We start from the raw sequence: 23,734 nt of genomic DNA, 5'->3' as shown, positions 1-23,734 counted from the left end.
AGCTATACATATACATATATCCCCATATCTCCTCCCTCTTGCGTCTCCCTCCCATCTTCCCTATCCCACCCCTCTAGGTGGTCACAAAGCACTGAGCTGATCTCCCTGTGCTATACGGATGCTTCGCACTAGCTATCTGTTTTACATTTGGTAGTGTATATAAGTCACTCTCTCACTTCGTCCCAGCTTACCCTTCCCCTTCCCCATGTCCTCAAGTCCATTCTCTACGTCTGCGTCTTTATTCCTGTATGATCCATTTTTAATTTTTGTATATGATGTGATATGGACAAGGTTTTTTTTTCCATATGGACATCCAATTAGTCCAGCACCGTTTATTGAAAAGTCTGTATTTTCTCCCTTCAGTTACCTTTGCACCTTTGTCAAAAATCAGTTTTCCGTATGTATATAGGTTTATTTATTTATGGACAGTCTATTCTGTTACACTGATCTAATTTTTCTATCTTTACACCAATACTAGACTGTTTTGTTTATTGTTGATTTATGATAGATCTTGAAAACAGGTAGTATTAGTCCTCCAACTTTGTTCTTTTTCAGAGTTGTTTCAGCTGTTCTTTGTTCTTTGCATTTCCCTATGAATTTTAGAATCAGCTTGTTAATTTCTACCAAAAAAGAAAAAACTCTGCTGGAATCCTTTTTGGGATTACAATGAACTGATAGATCAGTTTGGGGAATATTGACATCTTAACAGTATTGAGTATTCCATTCCATTAACCCAGTATACCTCTACATTTATTTAGATCTTTAATTTCTCAGCAGTGTTTTGTAGTTCTCATTGTATGTCTTACACATCTTTTGCCATATTTATCCCTAAGTATTTCTATTTTTATACTATTATAGAAGGTATTTTTTAAAACTTCTATTTTCCATTGGAGAGTTTTGAGCAGAAGAGTAACGTGATCTGACTTCTGTTTTTACAAAATCACTCTGGATGCTGTATAGATACTGAGAGGAGGGCCTGCGTAAGAGCATGAATACCAGTTAGGAGGCTACTGAAATAATTCTGTCTAGTGGGTACGGTGGTTTGGACCCTCGTTGTGACAGTACGGCTGGTAGGAAGTGGTGGAATTCTGCATGTATACTGAGGTGGAGCCAACACAAGGTACTGACAGATGAGATGTGGTTGTGAGAGAAAAAGAGGAAACAAGGATGACTTCAGGGGTTTGGGCTTGAGCAGCCTGAAGTATGGGAAGGATTCTGGGTGGGAAAGGTTTTGGGGAGATGGTTAGGAGTTTAGTTTTGGTCAACCTAAGTTTGAGTGTAAGCTGAGAGATGAAGAGAAAGATCTGAGGTGGAGATATAAATTCAAGATCTAGCCTATAAATGATATTTAAAGCCTTGAGACTAGATGAGATCACCAAGAGAGTAAGTATGGATAGAAAAAAGGAAGCGGTTTATGGACTATGTCCTGAGCCACTCCAGAGTTTTAAAGTTTGGGAGATGAAGAAGAATTATATGTTATACTATACCTCTAATCTTTTAAGTTACATAATTAGAAAAATAATTAATTTTCAAGATCCAGAGAATTCCAAACGTGTGGACATTGGTCCATCTCCAGGACTAATTTATTTTAAACTATTATTTTTTATTATGAATGTGCTTTTAGAAAACGCATGTCTTAAATACTGTATGATATCACTTATATGTGGAATCTAAAAAATACAACAAACTAGTGACTATAACAGAAAAGAAGCGGAGTCACAGATACAGAGAACAGACTAGTGGTTCCTAGTGTTGGGGGAGATATAGGGGTGGGGCAGTGGGAGTTACAAACTATTGGATATAAGATAGGCTACAAGGATTTATTGTACAACACCGGGGAATATAGCCAATATTTTCTAATAACTGTAAATGGAGTGTAACCTTTAAAAATTGTATAAAATTTTTTTTTAAAGTACATGTCTTAAAAAAAAAAAAAGTACATGTCTTGAAGTATTCAAGACATAAACTTATATGATGAAGGAAACATTACTGGATTATCAAAGGAAATGAGTAAATATTTTATTTTATAAGATATCAGTGGGGCTTTTGTTTATTCTCAGCTGACAAATAGGATGCTAATAGTGTTCACTATGGGATGGGCTGACGCAGGTGATAATGAAATAGTTCTCAGTATTCTAGGCTTAGTCTCAGTAGTTCTAGACATTTGAGTTGCAATAGAGTAGGACTTTAGGATTATGGCAAAAATTAGTGGGAGGGCTATTCTATTGCCAAGGAAGACATATATATAATAACATTCTCCTGTAGAGGAAGAGGAGGTGACATACACAGTCGTTGATCAGTTCCAGCAGAAGTTTGGTGCTGCAGTAAGTATTGCCCTCAGTCATTCTCCGTATTATCTGCAAATGTGTATCATGTCTATGTCTCATAAATTTCTCTCTTATTATAAGATCATTAATGTTTTTCCTAATGAGTTAACAAAACATCTGAAAGCTGGCTATTTGCCAGGCATTGTTCTGAGGTCTGGGTTAAAATAATAATCAAGACAAAGTTCTAGCCCTGAAGGAGCTTATTTTAATGCAAGAAAATAAACACATAATTGTATATCAACTGGTGATAAGTGCTATGAAGAAAAAGTGTAGTATGGTGAATAGAATGACAGGGAGTTCCTATTTTATGTAGGGTAGACAGAGAAAACCTCTGTGAAGAGGTGACATTGGAACAGAGATCTAAAAGAAGTAAGGGAGCTAACCATGTGGATATCTAGTAAAAAACTTAAAGAAGGCATAATTACAAGTGCAGAGACCCTGAGGCTGAAGCACACTTGACTTGTGTGGAGGAACAGCAGGGAGGTCATTGTGGCAAGACCACAGTGAAAAAGAGTGTTAGGGAATGGAAGGGGGCAGGAGGCAGGTCAGGTAGACATAAGGATTTTGAGTTTGACTTGAGTAAGATGGAGAGCCATCGGCAGTTTTAGAGGAGAGGCAGAAATTTTTTTACTTATATTTTTAAAAGACCAGTCTAGATGCTCTATTTAGGTAATTTCTCTATAATCTTTTATTAATTTGAGATATGGCAGTAACTAATTATTCAGCCTAGGGTATGGTTCACAGTTAGACTTTAGGGAAATCGTTAAGTTTTTTGTTTAGAAGTAAGCTTATGCTCGTGTATGCACAGGTGTATTTTTTTTTAATTAATTAATTAATTATTTTATTATTTTTTTTAAAGGATATTTATTTTACTTTTTTTTCTTTAAAGGAATTCCTTTTATTTTTATTTTTTATTTATTTAGTTAGTTTTGGCTGTGTTGGGTCTTCGTTTCTGTGCGAGGGCTTTCTCTAGTTGCGGCAAGCGGGGGCCACTCATCATCGCAGTGCGCGGGCCTGTCACTGTCACGGCCTCTCCCGTTACGGAGCACAGGCTCCAGACGCGCAGGCTCAGTAATTGTGGCTCACGGGCCCAGCCGCTCCGCGGCATGTGGGAACCTCCCAGACCAGGGCTCAAACCCGTCTCACCTGCATTGGCAGGCAGACTCTCAACCACTGTGCTACCAGGGAAACCCCTGCACAGGTGTATTTTTTAAGAGAGGGTTAGCTTTCAGCAGATTCTTTGTTTTTTAAACAGCGTTATTGAGATATAATTCACACGCCATAACATTTACCAATTTAAAATGTACAGTTCACTGGATTTTAGCATATTCACAGAATTGTACATCCATCACCACAATGAATTTTAGAACATTTTTAATACCCCAAAAGGAAACCCCATATTCCTTACCCAACACCTCTAATCCCTTCTGAGTACCCCCAGCCCCTGGCAACCGCTAATCTATTTTCTGCCTCTATGAATGTGCCTGTTTAGGACATTTCATATAAATGGGATCATACGATGTGTGGTCATTTGTGATTGGCTTGGCTTCTTTTGCGTAGCATAATATTTTCAAGGTTTATCTGTGTTATAGTGTGTATCAGTATTTCACTTATTTTTGTTGCCAAATAATATTCCTTTGTATGGATATACCACATTTCATTTTCCTTTCACCATTTGATGGACATTTGGATTGTTTCTACTTTTTGGCTATTATGAATAGTGCTGCTGTGAACATACATATACAAGTTCTTGTGTGGACACGTTTGCATTTCTCTTGGATAGATACTTACAAGTGGAATTGCTGGCTCATGTAATAACTCTGTGTTTTAACTTTTTGAGGATTGGCCATACTGTTTTGCAAAGCTGCTGCACCACTTTACTTTCCCACCAGCAGGGCGTGAGGGTTCCAATTTCTCCACATTCTTACTGACACTATTATCTGTCATTTTAATTATAGCCATCCTAGTGGTGTGATCTACACCACTATAGATCTCATAGATCTATAGTATCTCATTGTGGTTTTGATTTGCATTTCCCTGAAGGCTAATAGTGTTAAGCATATTTTCATGTGTTTATTGGCTATTTTTTTCTTTTTTTTTAAACAGATGCTTCCCATTTAGTTTTTTTTTTTTAACTTATTTATTTTTGGCTGTGTTGGGTCTTCGTTTCTGTGCGAGGGCTTTCTCCAATTGTGGCAAGCGGGGGCCACTCTTCATCGCGGTGCGCAGGCCTCTCACTATCGCGGCCTCTCTTGTTGTGGAGCACAGGCTCCAGACGCGCAGGCTCAGTAGTTGTGGCTCACGGACCTAGTTGCTCCACGGCATGTGGGATCTTCCCAGACCAGGGCTCGAACCCGTGTCCCCTGCATTAGCAGGCAGATGCTCAACCACTGCGCCACCAGGGAAGCCCTTTCTTTTTTTTTTAATTTTTGTTGGAGTATAGTTGATTTACAATGTTGTGTTAGTTTCAGGTGTACAGCAAAGTGAATCAGTTATACCTATACATGTATCCACTCTTTTTTAGATTGTTTTCCCATATAGGCTTATTGGCTATTTGTATACCTTCTTTAGAGAAATATCTATTCATTTGCCATTTTAATTGAGTTACAAGAATTCTTTATATATCAACAGATGCTTTAAAGGGTCCATGGCAACAACAACAAATAATAGGATAAGAACTTTTGCTCTGGAAATTTAAAGAATTAGTTGGAAATTCTTATCAGTAGGGAAATACAGCTTTTGTTCCTAGTTTTGCAGCCTTCTTGTTGATTGAGAATGGAACTGAAGTTGAGTCCCCTTTTTTTATCATTGATGAAAGATACTCAGAATATAGAACACTTTATGCTCTGTAAAGGAAGATATTGTGCTAGTGTAAGTTACTTTGCCTTTCTATTCTTGAGTAATTTATCTACCTGTAAAATTGGGAGAACCTTGTGCCACGCAGATATTTTCATGGCTTATGCAGTAAAGATTTTAGAATTGTATAATGTTTTGAAATATAAGAATATAGATAATAAGAGGACCAGCATGTGTTTCCAGGATACCCCTATTTCAGTTTTGAATAATTTAATGAATCCAAGACTTTAAAGGACCTGTTGAGTCTATGTTTTTCTCATTCTGAACAGTAGATACTATGAGACTCAGCCACTGTGTGAGTTCCCTTTAGGTATAGTAAATTGCTGTTCTTTGCATGAGGAATCTTGCCATAAAGACTAGAAACCTTTCGCTGTAACATCAGTGGTAACAAAAGGTATCTGAGTTTTCAACTCTTATTAGCATTTGCAATATGAATGATTTATTTTCCAGTTGTGGAATAACTTTGTGAACACTGAAAAGAGGATCAGAAGCATTCAGTGTGATGTGTGTGTGTGTGTGTGTGTGTGTGTGTGTGTGTGTGTGTGTGAAGTAGACGTGTTTTGGATTTTGTAAGTTTAAAAAAATATGATCCACTTTGTTTATTTCTAGCCATTTTACCTGTGCCATTCATGATGTTATAATTGCAACATTTATCTTCTGGAGATTTTTATTTTCTTCCTTTTCTTACCAGATGCTGCACATCAAGAAGCAAAGTGTCCTGAGTGTGGCAGCAGAAGGAGCTAATGTGTGTCGTCATGGGAAACTATGTTGGCTTCAGGTAAAAGATTTCTTAAAACTTTTTATTTTGAAATAATTGTAGATTCACTGGTAAATTTATTTTAATTGTCTTTTTTATGTCACCCCAGTGTCACTGTCCTATAGCTTGTTTGGAATGTCTTTCAATTTTCTTGTACTCAGTTTATTATTTTCAAAGGAGAGAGCTTTAGGGACTTCCCTGGTGGTCCAGTGGTTAAGACTCCTTGCTTCTGGGGCTTCCCCAGTGGAGCAGTGGTTAAGAATCTGCCTGCCAATGCAGGGGATATGGGTTAGAGCCCTGGTCGGGGAAGATCCCACATGCTGCGGAGCAACTAAGCCCATGTGCCACAACTACTAAGCCTGTGCTCTAGAGCGCAAGCCACAACTAGTGAGCCCACATGCTACATCTACTGAAGCCCATGCGCCTAGAGCCCATGCTCCGCAAGAGAAGCCACCGCAATGAGAAGCCGGCGCTTGTCGCAACTAGAGAAAGCCTACGCGTAGCAACGAAGACCCAACACAGCCAAAAATAAAATTAAAAAAAAAAAAAGACTCCGTGCTTCTACTGCACAGGTTTGATCCCTGGTCGAGGAACTAAGATCCTGCATTCTGTGTGGTGCAGCCAAAAAAAAAAAGGAAAGAGCTTTATAATCATCGTTGCTGTCTCTGCTGTCTCAGAGGCTCTACCTGAGGTCTTCTTTCCCAGCTCTGTTCTCTTGCCTTAGACATATGGAGAATTTCTTTTCTTTTTTAAGATTTATTATTTATTTATTTATTGTATTTATTTTTCACTGTGTTGGGTCTTAGCTGTGGCACCCGGGACCTTCGTTGAGGCATGCAGGATCTTTCATTGCAATGCACGGGCTCCAGGCTGCGTGGGCTCTGTAGTTTGCAGCATGCGGGTTCTCTAGTTGAGGTGCGTGAGCTCAGTAACTGGTGCACGGGCTTAGTTGCCCCGCAGCATGTGGGATCTTAGTTCCCTGACCAGGGATTGAACCTGCGTCCCCTGCATTGTAAGGCAGCTTCTTTACCACTGTACCACCAGGGAAGTCCCGAAATACGGAGAATTTCTTATCTTTCCTCTGGTTGGTAGATTTCCACAGTAGATTTCTGCCACATCATTCTCATTTTCCTGGATCAAGGAGATGTAGGTGAGGATATACATTATATCCAAAGAACTTTGTAGTGAGCCTTGAATAGCTAGAGGATGAGTAACCACCTTTGGATCAAACTCAGCATCATCAGTATTTAAGGGGGAGTGGGCCAAGAAAGCCAGCTGAGTTCCCAATCAACGTCCTCCATCCTTTGACTGAAGACCTACATCAGCCTACTGAGAGAATATTTTTATTAGGATTGGCAGTCTGCCTTCTTGAACTCTTTCCTCTGGAATGTTTACTTTCTCAAAGGGAAAGGAATGGAGGTATCAAGCACAGTTTTGCTCAGGAATTAAATTGCCTCCCTCTTGTTCCATGCACTTTCTAGGTAAACCTTAGCTTTTAGATGACTAGATTAGAGTTAGCAGCACAAATGAAAATTATTTAAAACAAACCTCCACAAACAACAAAAGCAAAAATAAACAATTTGGACACCATCAAATTAAAAAGCTCGAGATTGGTTCAAGATGGCGGAGTAGAAGGACATGCTCTCACTCCCTCTTTCGAGAACACCGGAATCACAACTAACTGCTGAACAGTCATCGACAGGAAGACACTGGAACTCACCAAAAAAGATACCCCACATGCAAAGACAAAGGAGAAGCCGCAGTGAGACGATAGGAGGGGCGCTATCACAATAAAATCAAATCCCATAACTGCTGGGTGGGTGACTCACAAACTGGAGAACACTTATACCACAGAAGTCCACCCACTGGAGTGAAGGTTCTGAGCCACATGTCAGGCTTCCCAGCCTGAGGGTCTGGCAATGGGAGGAGGAATTCCTAGAGAATCAGAGTTTGAAGGCTAGCGGGATTTGGTTGCAGGACTTTGGCAGGACTGGGGGAAACAGAGACTCCACTCTTGGAGGGCACACACAAAGTACGTGCACATCGGGACCCAGGGGAAGGAGCAGTGACCCCAGAGGAGACTGAACCAGACCTACCTGCTAGTGTCGGAGGGTCTCCTGCAGAGGCAGGGGGTGGCTGTGGCTCCCCAAGGGGCAAGGACACTGGCAGCAGAAGTTCTGGGAAGTACTCCTTGGCGTGAGACCTCCCAGAGTCTGCCATCAACCCCACCAAAGAGCCGGGTAGGGTCCAGAGTTGGGTCACCTCAGGCCAAACAACCAACAGGGAGGGAACCCAGCCCCACCCATCAGCAGACAAGCAGATTAAAGTTTTACTGAGCTCTGCCCAACAGAGCAACAGCCAGCTCTACCCACCAACAGTCCCTCCCATCAGGAAACTTGCACAAGCCTCTTAGATAGCCTCATCCACCAGAGGGCAGACAGCAGAAGCAAGAACTACAATCCTGCCGCCTGTGGAACAAAAACCACATTCACAGAAAGATACACAACATGAAAAGGCAGAGGGCTATGTACCAGATGAAGGAACAAGATAAAACCCCAGAAAAACAACTAAATGAAGTGGAGATAGGCAACCTTCTGGAAAAAGAATTCAGAATAATGATAGTGAAGATGATCCAGGACCTAGGAAAAAGAATGGAGGCAGGGCTTCCCTGGTGGTGCAGTGGTTGAGAATCTGCCTGCCAATGCAGGGGACACGGGTTCGAGCCCTGGTCTGGGAAGATCCCACATGCCGCGGAGCAACTAGGCCCGTGAGCCACAATTACTGAGCCTGCGCGTCTGGAGCCTGTGCTCCGCAACAGGAGAGGCCGCGATAGTGAGAGGCCCGCGCACCGCGATGAAGAGTGGCCCCCACTTGCCGCAACTAGAGAAAGCCCTTGCACAGAAACGAAGACCCAACACAGCCATAAATAAAAATAAATAAATAAATAAATAAATAAACAATAAAATTAAAAAAAAAAAGAATGGAGGCAAAGATTGAGAAGGTGCAAGAAATGTTTAACAAAGATCTAGAAGAATTAAAGAACAAACAGAGATGAACAATACAGTAACTGAAGTGAAAACTACACTAGAAGGAATCAATAGCAGAATAACTGAGGCAGAAGAACGGATAAGTGACCTGGAAGACAGAATGGCGGAATACACTGCTACAGAACAGAATAAAGAAAAAAGAATGGAAAGAAATGAAGACAGCCTAAGAGACCTCTGGGACAACATTAAACGCAACAACATTCGCATTATAGGGGTCCCAGAAGGAGAAGAGAGAGAGAAAGGACCCGAGAAAATATTTGAAGAGATTATAGTCGAAAACTTCCCTAACATGGGAAAGGAAATAGCCACCCAAGTCCAGGAAGTGGAGCGAGTCCCTTACAGGATAAACCCAACAAGAAACACGCCGAGACACATAGAAATCAAATTGACAAAAATTAAAGACGAAGAAAAATTATTGAAAGCAGCAAGGGAAAAACGACAAATAACATACAAGGGAACTCCCATAAGGTTAATAGCTGATTTCTCAGCAGAAACTCTACAAGCCAGAAGGGAGTGGCATGATATACTTAAAGTGATTAAAGGGAAGAACCTACAACCAAGATTACTCTACCCAGCAAGGATCTCATTCAGATTCGATGGAGAAATCAAAAGCTTTACAGACAAACAAAAGCTAAGAGAATTCACCACCACCAAACCAGCTCTACAACAAATGCTAAAGAAACTTCTGTAAGTGGGAAACACAAGAGAAGAAAAGGACCTACAAAAACAAACCCGGGGCTTCCCTGGTGGCGCAGTGGTTGGGAATCCGCCTGCCAATGCAGCGGACACGGGTTCGTGCCCCGGTCTGGGAAGATCCCACATGCCGCGGAGCGGCTAGGCCTGTGAGCCACAACTACTGAGCCTGCGCGCCACAACTACTGAGCCTGCGCGTCTGGAGCCTGTGCTCCGCAACAGGAGAGGCCGCGGCGGTGAGAGGCCCGCACACCGCGATGAAGAGTGGCCCCCGCTTGCCACAACTAGAGAAAGCCCTCGCACAGAAACGAAGACCCAACACAGCCAAAAATAAAAATAAATAAAATAAATAAATTAAAAAAAAAAAAAAAAAGAAGTTGTAGCACTGAGTGCAACTCTTAAAAAAAAAAAAAAAAAAATTAAGAAAATGGTAATAATAATTACCTTAAACATGAACGGATTAAATGCTCCAACCAAAAGACACAGGCTTGCTGAATGGATACAAAAAGAAGACCCATATATATGCTGTCTACAAGAGACCCACTTCAGACCTAGGGAAGCATACAGACTGAAAGTGAGGGGATGGAAAAAGATATTCCATGCAAATGGAAATCAAAAGAAAGCTAGAGTAGCAATACTCATATCAGATAAAATAGACTTTAAAATAAAGAATGTTACAAGAGACAAGGAAGGACACTACATAATGATCAATGGATCAATCCAAGAAGAAGATATAACAATAATAAATATATATGCACCCAACATAGGAGTACCTCAATACATAAGGCAACTGCTAACAGCTCTAAAAGAGGAAATCGACAGTAACACAATAATAGTGGGGGACTTTAACACCTCACTTACACCAATGGACAGATCATCCAAACAGAAAATTAATAAGGAAACACAAGCTTTAAATGACACAATAGACCAGATAGATTTAATTGATATTTATAGGACATTCCATCCAAAAACAGCAGGTTACACTTTCTTCTCAAGTGCGCATGGAACATTCCTCCAGGATAGATCACATCTTGGATCACAAATCAAGCCTCAGTAAATTTAAGAAAATTGAAATCATATCAAGCATCTTTTCTGACCACAACGCTATGAGATTAGAAATCAATTAAGGGAAAAAAACGTAAAAAACACGAACACATGGAGGCTAAACAATACATTACTAAATAACCCAGAGATCACTGAAGAAATCAAAGAGGAAATCAAAAAATACCTAGAGACAAATGACAATGAAAACACAACTATCCAAAACCTATGGGATGCACCAAAAGCAGTTCTAAGAGGGAAGTTTATAGCTATACAAGTCTACCTGAAGAAACAAGATAAATCTCAAATAAACAATCTAACGTTACACCTAAAGGAACTAGAGAAAGAAGAACAAACAAAACCCAAAGTTAGCAGAAGGAAAGAAATCATAAAGATCAGAGCAGAAATAAATGAAATAGAAACAAAGAAAACAACAGCAAAGATCAATAAAACTAAAAGCTGGTTCTTTGAGAAGATAAACAAAATTGATAAACCATTAGCCAGACTCATCAAGAAAAAGAGGGAGAGGACTCAAACCAATAAAATTAGAAATGAAAAAGGAGAAGTTACAACAGACACCACAGAAATACAAAGCTTCCTAAGAGACTACTACAAGCAACCCTATGCCAATAAAATGGACAACCTGGAAGAAGTGGACAAATTCTTAGAAAGGTATAACCTTCCAAGACTGAACCAGGAAGAAATCGAAAATATGAACAGACCAATCACAAGTAATGAAATTGAAACTGTGATTAAAAATCTTCCAGCAAACAAAAGTCCAGGACCAGATGGCTTCACAGGTGAATTCTATCAAACATTTAGAGAAGAGCTAACACCCCTCCTTCTCAAACTCTTCCAAAAAGTTGCAGAGGAAGGAAAACTCCCAAACTCATTCCATGAGGCCACCATCACCCTGATACCAAAACCAGACAAAGATACTACAAAAAAAATTACAGACCAATATCACTGATGAATATAGATGCAAAAATCCTCAACAAAATACTAGAAAACGGAATCCAACAACACATTAAAAGGATCATACACCATGATCAAGTGGGATTTATCCCAGAGATGCAAGGATTCTCCAATATACGCAAATCAATCAATGTCATACACCATATTAACAAACTGAAGAATAAAAACCATATGATCATCTCAATAGATGCAGAAAAAGCTTTTGACAAAATTCAACACCAATTTATGATAAAAACTCTCCAGAAAGTGGGCATAGAGGGAACCCTCTTGCACTGTTGGTGGGAATGTAAATTGATACAGCCACTATGGTGAACAGTATGGAGGTTCCTTAAAGAACTAGAAATAGAATTACCATATGACCCAGCCATCCCACTACTGGGCATATACCCAGAGGAAACCATAATTCAAAAAGACACATGCACCCCAATGTTCACTGCAGCACTATTTACAATAGCCAGGTCATGGAAGCAACCTAAATGCCCATCGACAGACGAATGGATAAAGAAGATGTGGCACATATATACAATGGAATATTACTCAGCCATAAAAAGGAACGAAATTGGGTCATTTGTAGAGACATGGATGCATCTAGAGACTGTCATACAGAGTGAAGTAAGTCAGAAAGAGAAAAACAAAGATCGTACATTAATGCATATATGTGGAACCTAGAAAATGGTACAGATGAACCAGTTTGCAGAGCAGAAATTGAGACACAGATGTAGAGAAAAAACATATGGACACCAAGGGGGGAAAGCAGCGGGGGGTGGTGGTGGTGTGATGAATTGGGAGATTGGGATTGACATGTATACACTGATGTGTATAAAATGGATGACTAATAAGAAAAAATAAATAAAAAATAAACATTAAAACAAAACAAAAATTTAAAAGCTCTGCACATTAAAAGAAAGGATCAACAAAATGAAAAGGTAATCTATGGAATGGGAGAAAATATTTGCAAACCATATAGCTAATAAGGGGTTAATATCCAAAATATATAAGGAACTCATAACAACTCAATAGCAAAAAACAAATAATCTAATTTAAAAATGGGCAGGGGGGCTTCCCTGGTGGCACAGTGGTTAAGAATCTGCCTGGCAATGCAGGGGACATGGGTTCAAGCCCTGGCCCGGGAAGATCCCACATGCCACAGAGCACCTAAGCCCATGCGCCACAACTGCTGAGCCTGCGCTCTAGAGCTCACGTGCCACAACTGCTGAGCCCTTGTGCCACAACTACTGAAGCCCACGCACCTAGAGCCCATGCTCCACAACAAGAGAAGCCACTGCAATGAGAAGCCTGCACACTGCAACGAAGAGTAGCCCCCACTCGCCACAACCAGTGAAAGCCCATGCACAACAACGAAGACCCAATGTAGCCAAAAATAATAAATTAATTAAATTTAAAAAAAAAATGGGCAGGGACTTCCTTCGTGGTCCAGTGGTTGAGAATTTGCGCTTCCACTGCAGGGAGCACGGGTTCATTCCCTGGTCAGGGAATTAAGATCCCGCATGTTGTGTGGTGTGGCCAGTAAATAAATAAATCAATAAATAAAAATTAAAACAGGCAAAGGGGGGCTTCCCTGGTGGCGCAGTGGGTGAGAATCTGCCTGCCAATGCAGGGGACACAGGTTTGAGCCCTGGTCTGGGAAGATCCCACATGCCATGGAGCAACTGGGCCCATGAGCCACAATTACTGAGCCTGCGCGTCTGGAGCCTGGGCTCCGCAACAAGAAAGGCCACGATAGTGAGAGGCCCGCGCACCGTGATGAAGAGTGGCCCCCGCTCACCACAACTAGAGAAAGCCCTCGCACAGAAACGAAGACCCAACACAGCCAAAAAAAAACCAAACAAACAAACAAACAAAAAACAGGCGAAGGATTGGGATAGACAATTTTCCAAAGAAGATATACAAAATGCCAACAGGTACATGAAAAGGTGCTCAACATCACTAATCTTTAGGGAAATACAAATCAAAACTACAATGAGAGGGATTTCCCTGGTGGTCCAGTGGTTAAGAATTCGCTTTCCAACGCAAGAGACGCGGGTTCAATCCCTGGTTGGGGAACGAAGATCCCACATGCCACAGGGCAACTAAGCCCGTGTGCCGCAACTACTGAGCCCGCGAGCTCTGGAGCCCGCGCACCACAACTAGAGAGAAGCCTGCGCGCTACAACGAAAGATCATGCATGCTGCAACGAAGATCCCGTGTGCTACAATGAAGATCCTGTGTGCTGCAACTAAGACCCACAGCAGCCAAAAATAAATAAATAAAATGAATAAAATATTTTAAAATATAGCTATTGTTATTTAAAAAAAAACTACAATGAGATATCACCGCACACAGGACAGCTGTTATCAAAATGACAAGAGATAAGTGCTGATGAATACATGGGGAAAAGGGAACCTTTGTGCACTGTTGGTGGGAGTGTAAATTGGTGGAGCCACTATGGAAACAGTATGGAGGCTTTTCAAAAAAATTAAAAATAAAACTACCATATGGTCCAGCAATCCCAATTCTGGGTATATATCCAAAGGAAATGAAAACAGGATCTGAAAGAGATAACTGTATTCCCATGTTCATATTGCAGCATTATTTACAATAACCAATACATGGAAACAACCAAGTGTCCATAGATGGATGAATAGATAAAGAAAATGTGATATATATGTACAATGGAATATTATTCTGCCATAAAAAAGAAGGAAATCCTGCCATTTGTGATGACATGGATGAACCTGGAGGGATTCAGCTAAGTAAAATAAGTTAGAGAAAGACAAATACCATATGCTCTCACTTATATGCAGAATCTAAAAAAACCAAACTCATAGAAACAGAGAGTAGAATAGTGATGCCAGGAGTGGGGGAATGGGGGAAATGGATAAAGGTAGTCGAAAGGTACAACTTCCAGTTATAAGATAAATAGGTTATGGGAATGTAATGCACAGCACGGTAATTATAGTTAACAATACTGTATTGTATACTTAAAAGCTGCTAAGAGAGTAGATCTTAAAAGTTCTCACCACACACAGATAACCATGTGAGGTAACAGATATGTTAACTACCCTCATCATAGTAATCCTTTTGCAGTATATACTTACATCAAATTATCATGTTATATACCTTAAACTTACACAGTGTTATATGCTAATTTTATCTCAATAAAGCTGGGGAGGGAGGAAGAAACCAAACCAAAACCTCTCTCTACCAAAACAAAAGGGTGGACTTCCTGGTAATGCAGGCCTGGGCACCTCTAGGTTATTTCCTAATTTGTCCCCTTTTGTTGTCTAGATACCAGAGGGGACATCCAGTTGGTTACAAATATCGTCTTTTGTGACTGGGAGCAAATCAGTGGGCACGTTTTCTCCCACCAGGTCCTTGGACTTGTATGTTTAATTTTTTAAATCAAAGTATCACATGCCCTATGTATTAAGAGCAAAAAAAAAAAAAAATGCTAAAAGGCTTATGAGGACAGAAAAATCCTCACTCCATTTCTCTCTTCAGAGGTGGTGCTTTTTTTTTTTTTTTTAAGAATCCGGTAACAAGGTTGTTAAAGTACATGTGTACAGCACTTTACAGTTGACAAAGTACTTTGACAAACATTATTTCATTTACATTTTTCATTTCATTCTCCTTATAGGAGACCTATGATGCAAATGTTAGTCCATGTGATGCTGTTCCATAAGACCTTAAGCTGTCTTTACTTTTTTCGTTGTTTTTTCTTTTTGCTGCTCTGAGTGGGTGAGTTCCACTGCCTTGTCTTTGAGTTGACTGATCCTTTCTTCTGCTTTATCTAGTCTGCTATTGAACCCATCTGGTGTATTTTTCAGTTCAATTATTATATTCTTTAGGTCTGTGACTTCTATTTGGTACTTTCTTACATTTTCCATCTCTTTGTTGAAGTGCTCAGTGTGTTCATCCATTCTTCTCCCCAGTTTGGTGAACATCTTTATGACCATTATTTGAACTCTTTATCAGGTAAATTATTTATCTCCATTTCATTAAGTTTTTTTTCCTGAGGTTGACTCTCTGTGTTGGTTTCTATATAGTAGATGAAACAACCACTCCTCCCAGTGTTTAAGGAGTGGCCTCATGTAGGAGATGAACCTTGTCATTCAACCCTGCCTCAGCTCCTGGTTGTCTTTCAAACCTCTTTGCCTTGTCCAAGCAGCCTATTATATTTTTAATAGCTCCCAGTAGTTGAGGATGTGCCAAGACCTGTCAGTGTCCTAAAGGGGAGGATCTCAGCACATAGACTCAGGGTGACTGGAAGTGAGACCTTCAGGCATCAGTTTTTTAAGTATGCAAATATGTACATTCCTGTGGGACCACAAGCATAAACCTTGCTGGCCACCAGAGCCAGGCAATCTGGAGGTGTCCCCTGAGCAGCAGTTGCAGAAATCAGGGCTCCAGATGAGTGTCAAAGCTCTTTTCTGGGTGATATAGGTGAGCTGGAGCAAGGGAGAGCATCAAGATGGAGTCCACAGCTTATGTTCCTTGAGAGCAGCTCCATAGGCCACTAATGTGTACCAATCCTGAAGCCTGCCTCTCAGGCTGAAGCTCCAGGATGAGCGAAGAGCCCTCCTTCACAGAAAGACTGGAGAGTGTGCCCCAGTCCACTGTCTGTGCAGTGCCCTAGGGGTGGTAGCCTGCCAAGAACTGTCCCTCCGATTGCCACAGTCCCACGAGACCCAGGAATACAAGCCACCCTGGCCACCAGAGCCATGCCATCAAGGGGTGTCCTCTGGTAGCAGCCTCAAAAACCAGGGAACCAGACACAAAAAAGTACAGAGGCAACTACTTTTAACATGTTGAAATGTGTCTATTTTCCTTTTTTGATAATATGCTTATTGCTCTCTCTTTATTCATCAGTTTTACAAATTATTAACTTTTATTATGCTAAACAAAGATTTTGCTCACTTATAGCACCCACACCTCCCTAGAGCCTCCCAATTTAGTTATATCCCAATTTTAAAAGATTTTATTTTTATACAATTTTTAAAGGTTACTTTCCACTTACCGTTATCACAAAATTGTTGGCTGTATTCCCCATGTTGTACAATACATCCTTGAGCCTATATTACACCCAATAGTTTGTACCTCCCACTGCCTCACCCCTATATTCCCCCCACCACTGGTAACCACTAGTTTGTTCTCTATATCTGTGAGTCGGCTTCTTTTTTGTTATATTCACTCATTTGTTGTATTTTTTAGATTCCACATATAAGTGATATCCTACAGTATTTCTCTTTCTCTGTCTGACTTATTTCACTTAGCATAATGTCCTCCAAGTCCATCCATGTTGCTGCAAATGGCAAAACTTCATTCTTTTTTATGGATGAGTAGTATTCCATTGTATATATACACCGCATCTTCTTTATCCCTTCATCTGCTGATGAACACTTAGGTTGTTTCCATGTCTTGGCTATTGTAAATAATGCCGCTATGAACATTGGGGTGCATGTATGTTTTCAAATTAGTGTTTTTGGTTTTTTTGGGGGGGAAGTTATATCCCAATTTTTGGTTAAGACAGGATTCAGGCTATATGTGATTATGGCTATGTAACCATTGCTCCTTGTTGGGCCAGTAAGATTGTTTCTTTTTTTGCCCAACTTTTTGTTTTTCATAGAATTGATAATTGCCTCATCTTACTAGCTTTGTTTTCCTTTCATTTGTGACGAAGCCTTCCCACATTTTTCCCTCAATGTAGTTTTTCACATGCTTACATCTATCCTGATAATCTGTGCTGCATCTTTGTCCTGAAGCCATCTTCCTTGGAGCCCTCTATCCTCCTGTTCCAATACAGGCTGGTGGTATCAAGCTGGAAGCTACAAGGGAAAAGCTCTGGAGGCTCACAATTGTGTGCAGACTCATTTTTCAGTCCATTACCAAACCTCTGCCCTCTTCTATATCTTATATTCCCAACCCTAGAGCCTCTCTTGTTGGATTTATCCAGAGAATATGTCTTCTGTCCTCCGTGGGAGTGGGAAGGGATAACTTGGAGGCTTACTTCTTCACATACAGACCTCCAGCCTATCCCTCTATTTCCAGCTCCTCACTTTGCTCAGTATCTAGCACCTTTAATTCCTAAACCTTTATTTTCATTTTGTGTTTCTTTCTTTGTTCTGTTTTTTCTAATCTGCTTTCTTTCTGTCAGTATTTCCCACTGCTTTTCTTTTTTTTTTTGGCTGCATTGGGTCTTCATTGCTGCACACGGGCTTTCTCTAGTTGCGGCGAGCTGGGGCTACTCTCTTCATTGCGGTGCGCAAACTTCTCATTTGCGGCGGCTTCTCTTGTTGCAGAGCACAGGCTCTAGGTACGTGGGCTTCAGTAGTTGTGGTGCATGGGCACAGTAGTTGTGGCTCACGGGCTCTAGAGCACAGGCTCAGTAGTTCTGGCACACGGGGTTCATTGCTCTGTGGCATGTGGGATCTTCCCGGACCAGGGATTGAACCCGTGTCCCCCACACTGGCAGGTGGATTCTTAACCACTGCACCACCAGGGAAGTCCCTCCCACTGCTTTTCTTTAACTTTAAATTATTTAAATGTTTAACCTTCATCTGTGGTCAGATATTTTCAGATATAATATTATGTCTTAAGGTAGCAAATATTTTTTAAGAGTCTTAAAGGTTTTTTTGTCCTTTGGCCTACTTCTCAGGGCTGTTTCTGGGAATCTATCCTAAATAGTTCAAAACATGAAGAAAAATTTCCATGAGAACCTATTCATTTTGGCATCATTTATAGTGGTGAAAAATCAGAAGCCACTTAGTTAACAGTAGCAGACATTACAGTACATTTGATCTTATGTGACTGTCAAAATCGATGACAAATGCAGCATAGAAAAATGTTTGAAAGTTTATGAAAAGAAGAAGTGGGATATAGATTTGAATGCATATTATTAGAGTGTTATACATCTTTTATATGAAAAAACGGAAGGGGGTGTTGTGTGGCATGACGCAGTGATTCACTGAAGAGGTGGATAACAGCCGTCCACATGCCTGGCTCTGTTCTAGTGGTTGCTTCAGCTACGAGTGGTGAATCTGACATAACCTCTTCTCTCACAGAGTTTACAGTCTAGCGGAGAATTATTTTCCAAACTTCTACAATGTGTCTATTCAATTTTTACAGTTAAAGAGGTAGATTGGGATTGACTATTTCAGGTGTCAAATTTTGGCAAACAACGTGAAAGATCTGAGAATGGGTGCCTGGTAGGCCTGGTAATTGTAGCTGTATCAATAGTTAGCTCCTGAAATGACAAAGATGGCATCTGACTGTCCTGTGGCTGGCTGTCTAGACCTATTTGGATCTGTTCTTGCCTTCATTCTTTGATTCAGTAGATTATCCAGCTGTACGGCCTCCGTGACTTTTATGATCAGAAACAACCTAGAATACTTATAATTGTATAAAATTGATCAAAATGACAGTATTTCACATCCTACCATTTGTGCCAGTGTATTTGTTGCCTGTTTTAAACTGCTAGAGGACAGGGATCTTCCCTTATGAGTAATTTTATGTAACACCCAAGACAATCATGCGTATTATGGAACTCAGAGAAATAGCGTTTTGTGTTATCGAGAGTGAAATATTGTTCATTTCCCTTAAACCTATAATCCCTGGATTTTAGAATGCCACAGGTGAGACATAAAACATTAAAGAAAAAAAAAAGCTAAAGGTTAAACTACTAGCTTGTCCTTTTCTTTCCTTTTGAAAATCACAGTGATAGTGTTTTTGTGTTTTGGTTTTTTTTACTTAAGGTAAATTTAAACCTGTTTTCCCTAAGAATCAATGAGTGCCTATTGTTTACTTTAAAGATGAGGCTGTTACATATTTTTCACATGCCTTTCTTGATCCTCAGACCCCCTTCCCTAGTTCTTTCTTATGTGTGTCTGGATGGTCTGTTGTAGGTGGCCACAAATAGCCGAGTTTACTTATTTGACATTTTCCTTCTGGGAAGTCGTGCTTTCAGCAATGGACTTCGGATGGTATTAGAAGACAAGAGAATTTTGAAGGTGAGTGTGTAAGTTGATTCGTCTGCTGATAAGAATAACAGCCAGGTTCTAATAACTCTGTCTCTGTCTTCTGATTCCTTAGGTTATCCATGATTGTCGTTGGCTTTCTGATTGCCTCTTTCATCAGTATGGAATTTTGCTGAATAATGTCTTTGACACCCAGGTACGTGCATGCAGGGAAACACTGGAATCAATGCAGTGTATATAGCTCCTGTAGAAAATAGGCCTTGTCTGATGAATGATTGAAAGTCTTCTTGTGTGTGCCTCATTCCTGCCCACTTCTCATGTAAGATGTTTGTACAATATGTGAGAACATTTGGTGCACTGAAGAAGTACTGGAGAAAAGTTACTTATAATTATTTAGGGTTTTTTCCCTTCACTTTGCTCCAGAAATTTTCAAATAAGAAGCAAGCTCCATACTCCGTAGCATTCAGAAACTCAAACAGTTTTGGGGTCATTTGGAAATCTGACATGGATTCTTACTGTGAGGTGGACAGTCATGTCTATGCCCTTACCACATATGTATCAGTTAAGGCTAATGGCTAATTGGCATCTAGCTCAGGGATGCAGGTTGCCCTAGATGTTCCCCCAAAGTCTATTCTGGCCCCAGATAGCCTGAAGATAAGAGGTTTTTCTCTGATCTAAAGGACCTAGAGAAATGAGAAATTCCTAGATTATACTAGATCTGGGTTTCTGGTTTGGCTGTGAGAGCCATAAACCCACTAGTTTTCATTATGTATTCTTTAAGTTCTTCTAGTCTTCTAGGTTAATGCCATGAAAGGGAGATCTTGAATATATAAACCTAGAGCCTTTGGAGAGGGGTTAAAATAATGAGTTAGCCAATTATTTTTTAACAGAAATTCCTAAAAGTTCAACTTTATGTTATTGTATGTGGTTTTAGTTTGCTCTTTATGTATCTGCTTATAATGAACTTTGTGCCACTTCTCTTGTTTACATGTTCCTTTGGGTCTTCTTTCAAGAGCATTCACTATATAGAGATTGCTTCTATGCTTACTCCAAAATGTAAGAAAATTGCTCATTGTTCCCTTGAGGCCATCAGGCTTCTTGATTAGACCTCGTATGTATTGTCTAATGAAGACATTGGCATATCTTTCCATATTTTTCTTTTCAGATTTTCATAGTACAAGAAGCAGGAATTCAGAATTATTTCAATTTGTCTTCCTTTAACACAGTGTATTAGTTTTCTATTGCTGTTGTAACTAATCACGACAAATTTTGTGGCTTAAAACATAAATTTACTCTCTTACAGTTCTGGAGGTCAGACGTCTGAAATCATTTTCACTGGGTGAAAGTCAAGGTGTCAGCAGGGCTGGTTTCTTCTGGAGGCTCTGAGAGGACAGTCTGTTTCCTTGCCTTTTCATCTTTCACCTGTGTTCTTTGGCTTGTGGCTCCTTCCATCTTCAGAGTGCACCAGTCTCTGCTTTCATCATCACATCACCTTCTCTTCTGACTGTAGTAAAATCTCCCTCTGCCTCATCTTATAAGAATACTTGTGATTACATTTAGAGCCCATCTGAATAATTCAAGTTAATCTCCCTATCTCAATATCCTTAACTAATCACAGCAGCAAAGTCCATTTTGCCATTTAAGATAACATTCACAGGTCCAGGAATTAGGATGTGGATATATTTGGGGGCCGTTATTTAGCCTACCACACACAGACAAATAATGATTTCAGTTCTTAATTTTATTAGCTTTCCTTACCAAAACTTTACCAGAGTTGCTAATAAGTAGAAGTAATTCTTTAATTTTATCTTCCTTTCCCCATTCCTTGAAGGCACCAAAGAGCAATAAATAACCATAAGGCAGGCAAATAAAAGAAGTGGAAAAGAAAATAGACAGGGACACATTAAAGTTGGGTGATCCTTTTTCTTTTTCTTTTTTTTTTCTCGAATTTTTCAGAATAAGATAACCTAACAACTTTAAATTTTCTAATGGCATTGTCTATCATGTGGGTCCTTGGGAAAAATGGTATTTAAAGATGTTTCTCTAAATGTATTTCTGCTATTTCTGTCATGCGATAACTCTCTGTATATATCCTACAGACTGGTCTGTTTGTCTTTTTTTAATGCCACAGGTAGCAGATGTCCTTCAATTTTCCATGGAAACAGGCGGTTTTCTTCCAAACTGCATTAGTACTTTACAGGAGAGTTTAATCAAACACCTTAAAATAGCCCCTAAATATCTCTCCTTTCTGGAAGAGAGACAAAAACGGATTCGGGTGAGTATTAACCTATGCCCCATATAACATTAATATTTTCAAGTGTCTTGTGAGTGGGATTATCAGCATATTATATAGAGAAATGACAGCTGCTGTGTAAGCGTATGAACATTGCCAAAATCTTAGTTGTTCCAAATGGGAACAGTTTGTTTGTGGTCTCAAGTGGAAAAAAGCCAGCATCCAGATTTGTTGGTTATCAATTAAAAAGTACTCTGAAATAAATTTTCAAGTTGGACAAGTGGGGATTTTATTGGGAATTTGGATTAAGGCAGTGGAACAAAAATCATGCCAGTTATTTCTCCCAAAGTAAGATAGATTTTCTTCAGCTTCTAATAGCCTTGCATGCAAACTTAGGTCATGACTGTATTGGCTGCAATTTTGGCCATATAATCTAATCAGTCCTGCTGCCTCCAGTTTTTTTTTTTTTTTTTTTTTTAACATCAAGTCATGTTTTTTTAATGATTTTTTTTCCTCCATATTTTAAATTTATTTATTTATTTATTTATTTTTGGTTGTGTTGTGTCTTCGTTTCTGTGAGGGCTTTCTCTAGTTGTGGCAAGTGGGGGCCACTCTTCATCGCGGTGCGCGGGCCTCTCACTATCGTGGCCTCTCTTGTTGCGGAGCACAGGCTCCAGACGCGCAGGCTCAGTAGTTGTGGCTCACGGGCCTAGTTGCTCCGCGGCATGTGGGATCTTCCCAGACCAGGGCTCGAACCCGTGTCCCCTGCATTAGCAGGCAGACTCTCAACCACTGCACCACCAGGGAAGCCCCTGCCTCCAGTTTTGAATGAGAAGCCCTAATCTCTCTCTCTTTCTCTTTTCTTCCCTCCCTCCCTCCCTACATCTTTCCCCCATCACATACACACACTCACTGTATACACACAATAAGTGTGTGTATGTACATGTGTCTATATTCTCAGAAGGCTAGCCATAGTGTGAAAGTAGAAGGTAATAATTGAAGAAAATGACAGTAATGGTGATTTAAGTTAAGCAGCACTTAGATAAACCATTATTTTCTTTAAAGATTTGCTTACTATTCAGAGAAAATTGTTTTGGTGTCTCTAGGAAAACCCAGAACTATGGTTCACACGACCTCTTTCACCCTCTTTGCTAAAAATTTTGGCCCTGGAAGCTACCTACCTGCTCCCCCTTCGCTTGGTACTCCTAGATGAAATGATGTCTGATCTAACTACCCTGGTGGACGGGTACCTAAACACCTACCGAGAAGGGTCTGCAGACTGGCTGGGAGGCATGGAGGTAGGTGCCACTCTCTGTGGCTGTGTTTTCAGGACCTCTGCGTCCTCGTGGGGGCCACAGTGATACCCACTCTTCACAGCTGCACCAAATTTCTTTCAACAGACTTGATGATAAATATTCTTGAAGCGGCTATAGCTTGGGCTTAATTCAGCTCCTTAAGCACTTTTTTACAATATATATATATTTTTTATGATCACTGACATTTATTTCGTATGATGCAACTGGTGATGTGCATTTCAATAAAACTAAAAGTTGATGTGCTAGAAGTCCTAACTCTTTTCTTAAATATTGTACCAATTTTCTCACAATACTGTTATGTTTCCAGTAAATATATCTTTCAAAGAAAGGGTAAATTTCATTAGTTATTTTTATGAAGCCAGCACAATATAAGAAAACTTACATTGTTGGCAAACTATTGCATTAGGCCAAATCTGGCCCATGGCCTATTTTTGTAAAGCTCACAAGCGAAGAATGATTTTTACAGTCTTAAAGGATTGTTAAAATATGCAAAAGCCATGTTTGTGGCTTACAAAG

General features: G+C 40.1%; 1 protein-coding gene across 11 annotated transcripts in view; it reads left to right on the top strand.

Moving 5' to 3' along the window:
• Positions 1-23,734, top strand: part of EXD1 (exonuclease 3'-5' domain containing 1) — an 88,943-nt gene that overhangs the window by 10,285 nt on the left and 54,924 nt on the right. For 8 of the 11 annotated variants that reach the window (XM_082449349.1, XM_082449341.1, XM_082449345.1 and 5 more), the window contains 6 exons: positions 2,266-2,324; positions 5,875-5,961; positions 19,598-19,702; positions 19,785-19,865; positions 21,801-21,944; positions 23,009-23,200. In XM_082449349.1, coding sequence (XP_082305475.1) covers positions 2,266-2,324; positions 5,875-5,961; positions 19,598-19,702; positions 19,785-19,865; positions 21,801-21,944; positions 23,009-23,200 — 668 coding nt within the window. The remainder of the gene's footprint in view (positions 1-2,265; positions 2,325-5,874; positions 5,962-19,597; positions 19,703-19,784; positions 19,866-21,800; positions 21,945-23,008; positions 23,201-23,734) is intronic. The other 3 variants (XM_082449350.1, XM_082449342.1, XM_082449347.1) reach the window with 1 other exon arrangement.

This window comes from Balaenoptera physalus, assembly GCF_965194825.1.
Source record: "Balaenoptera physalus genome assembly, chromosome: 2".
NCBI classification, from domain to species: domain Eukaryota; kingdom Metazoa; phylum Chordata; class Mammalia; order Artiodactyla; family Balaenopteridae; genus Balaenoptera; species Balaenoptera physalus.
This window is presented reverse-complemented; position numbering and strand designations above follow the sequence as displayed.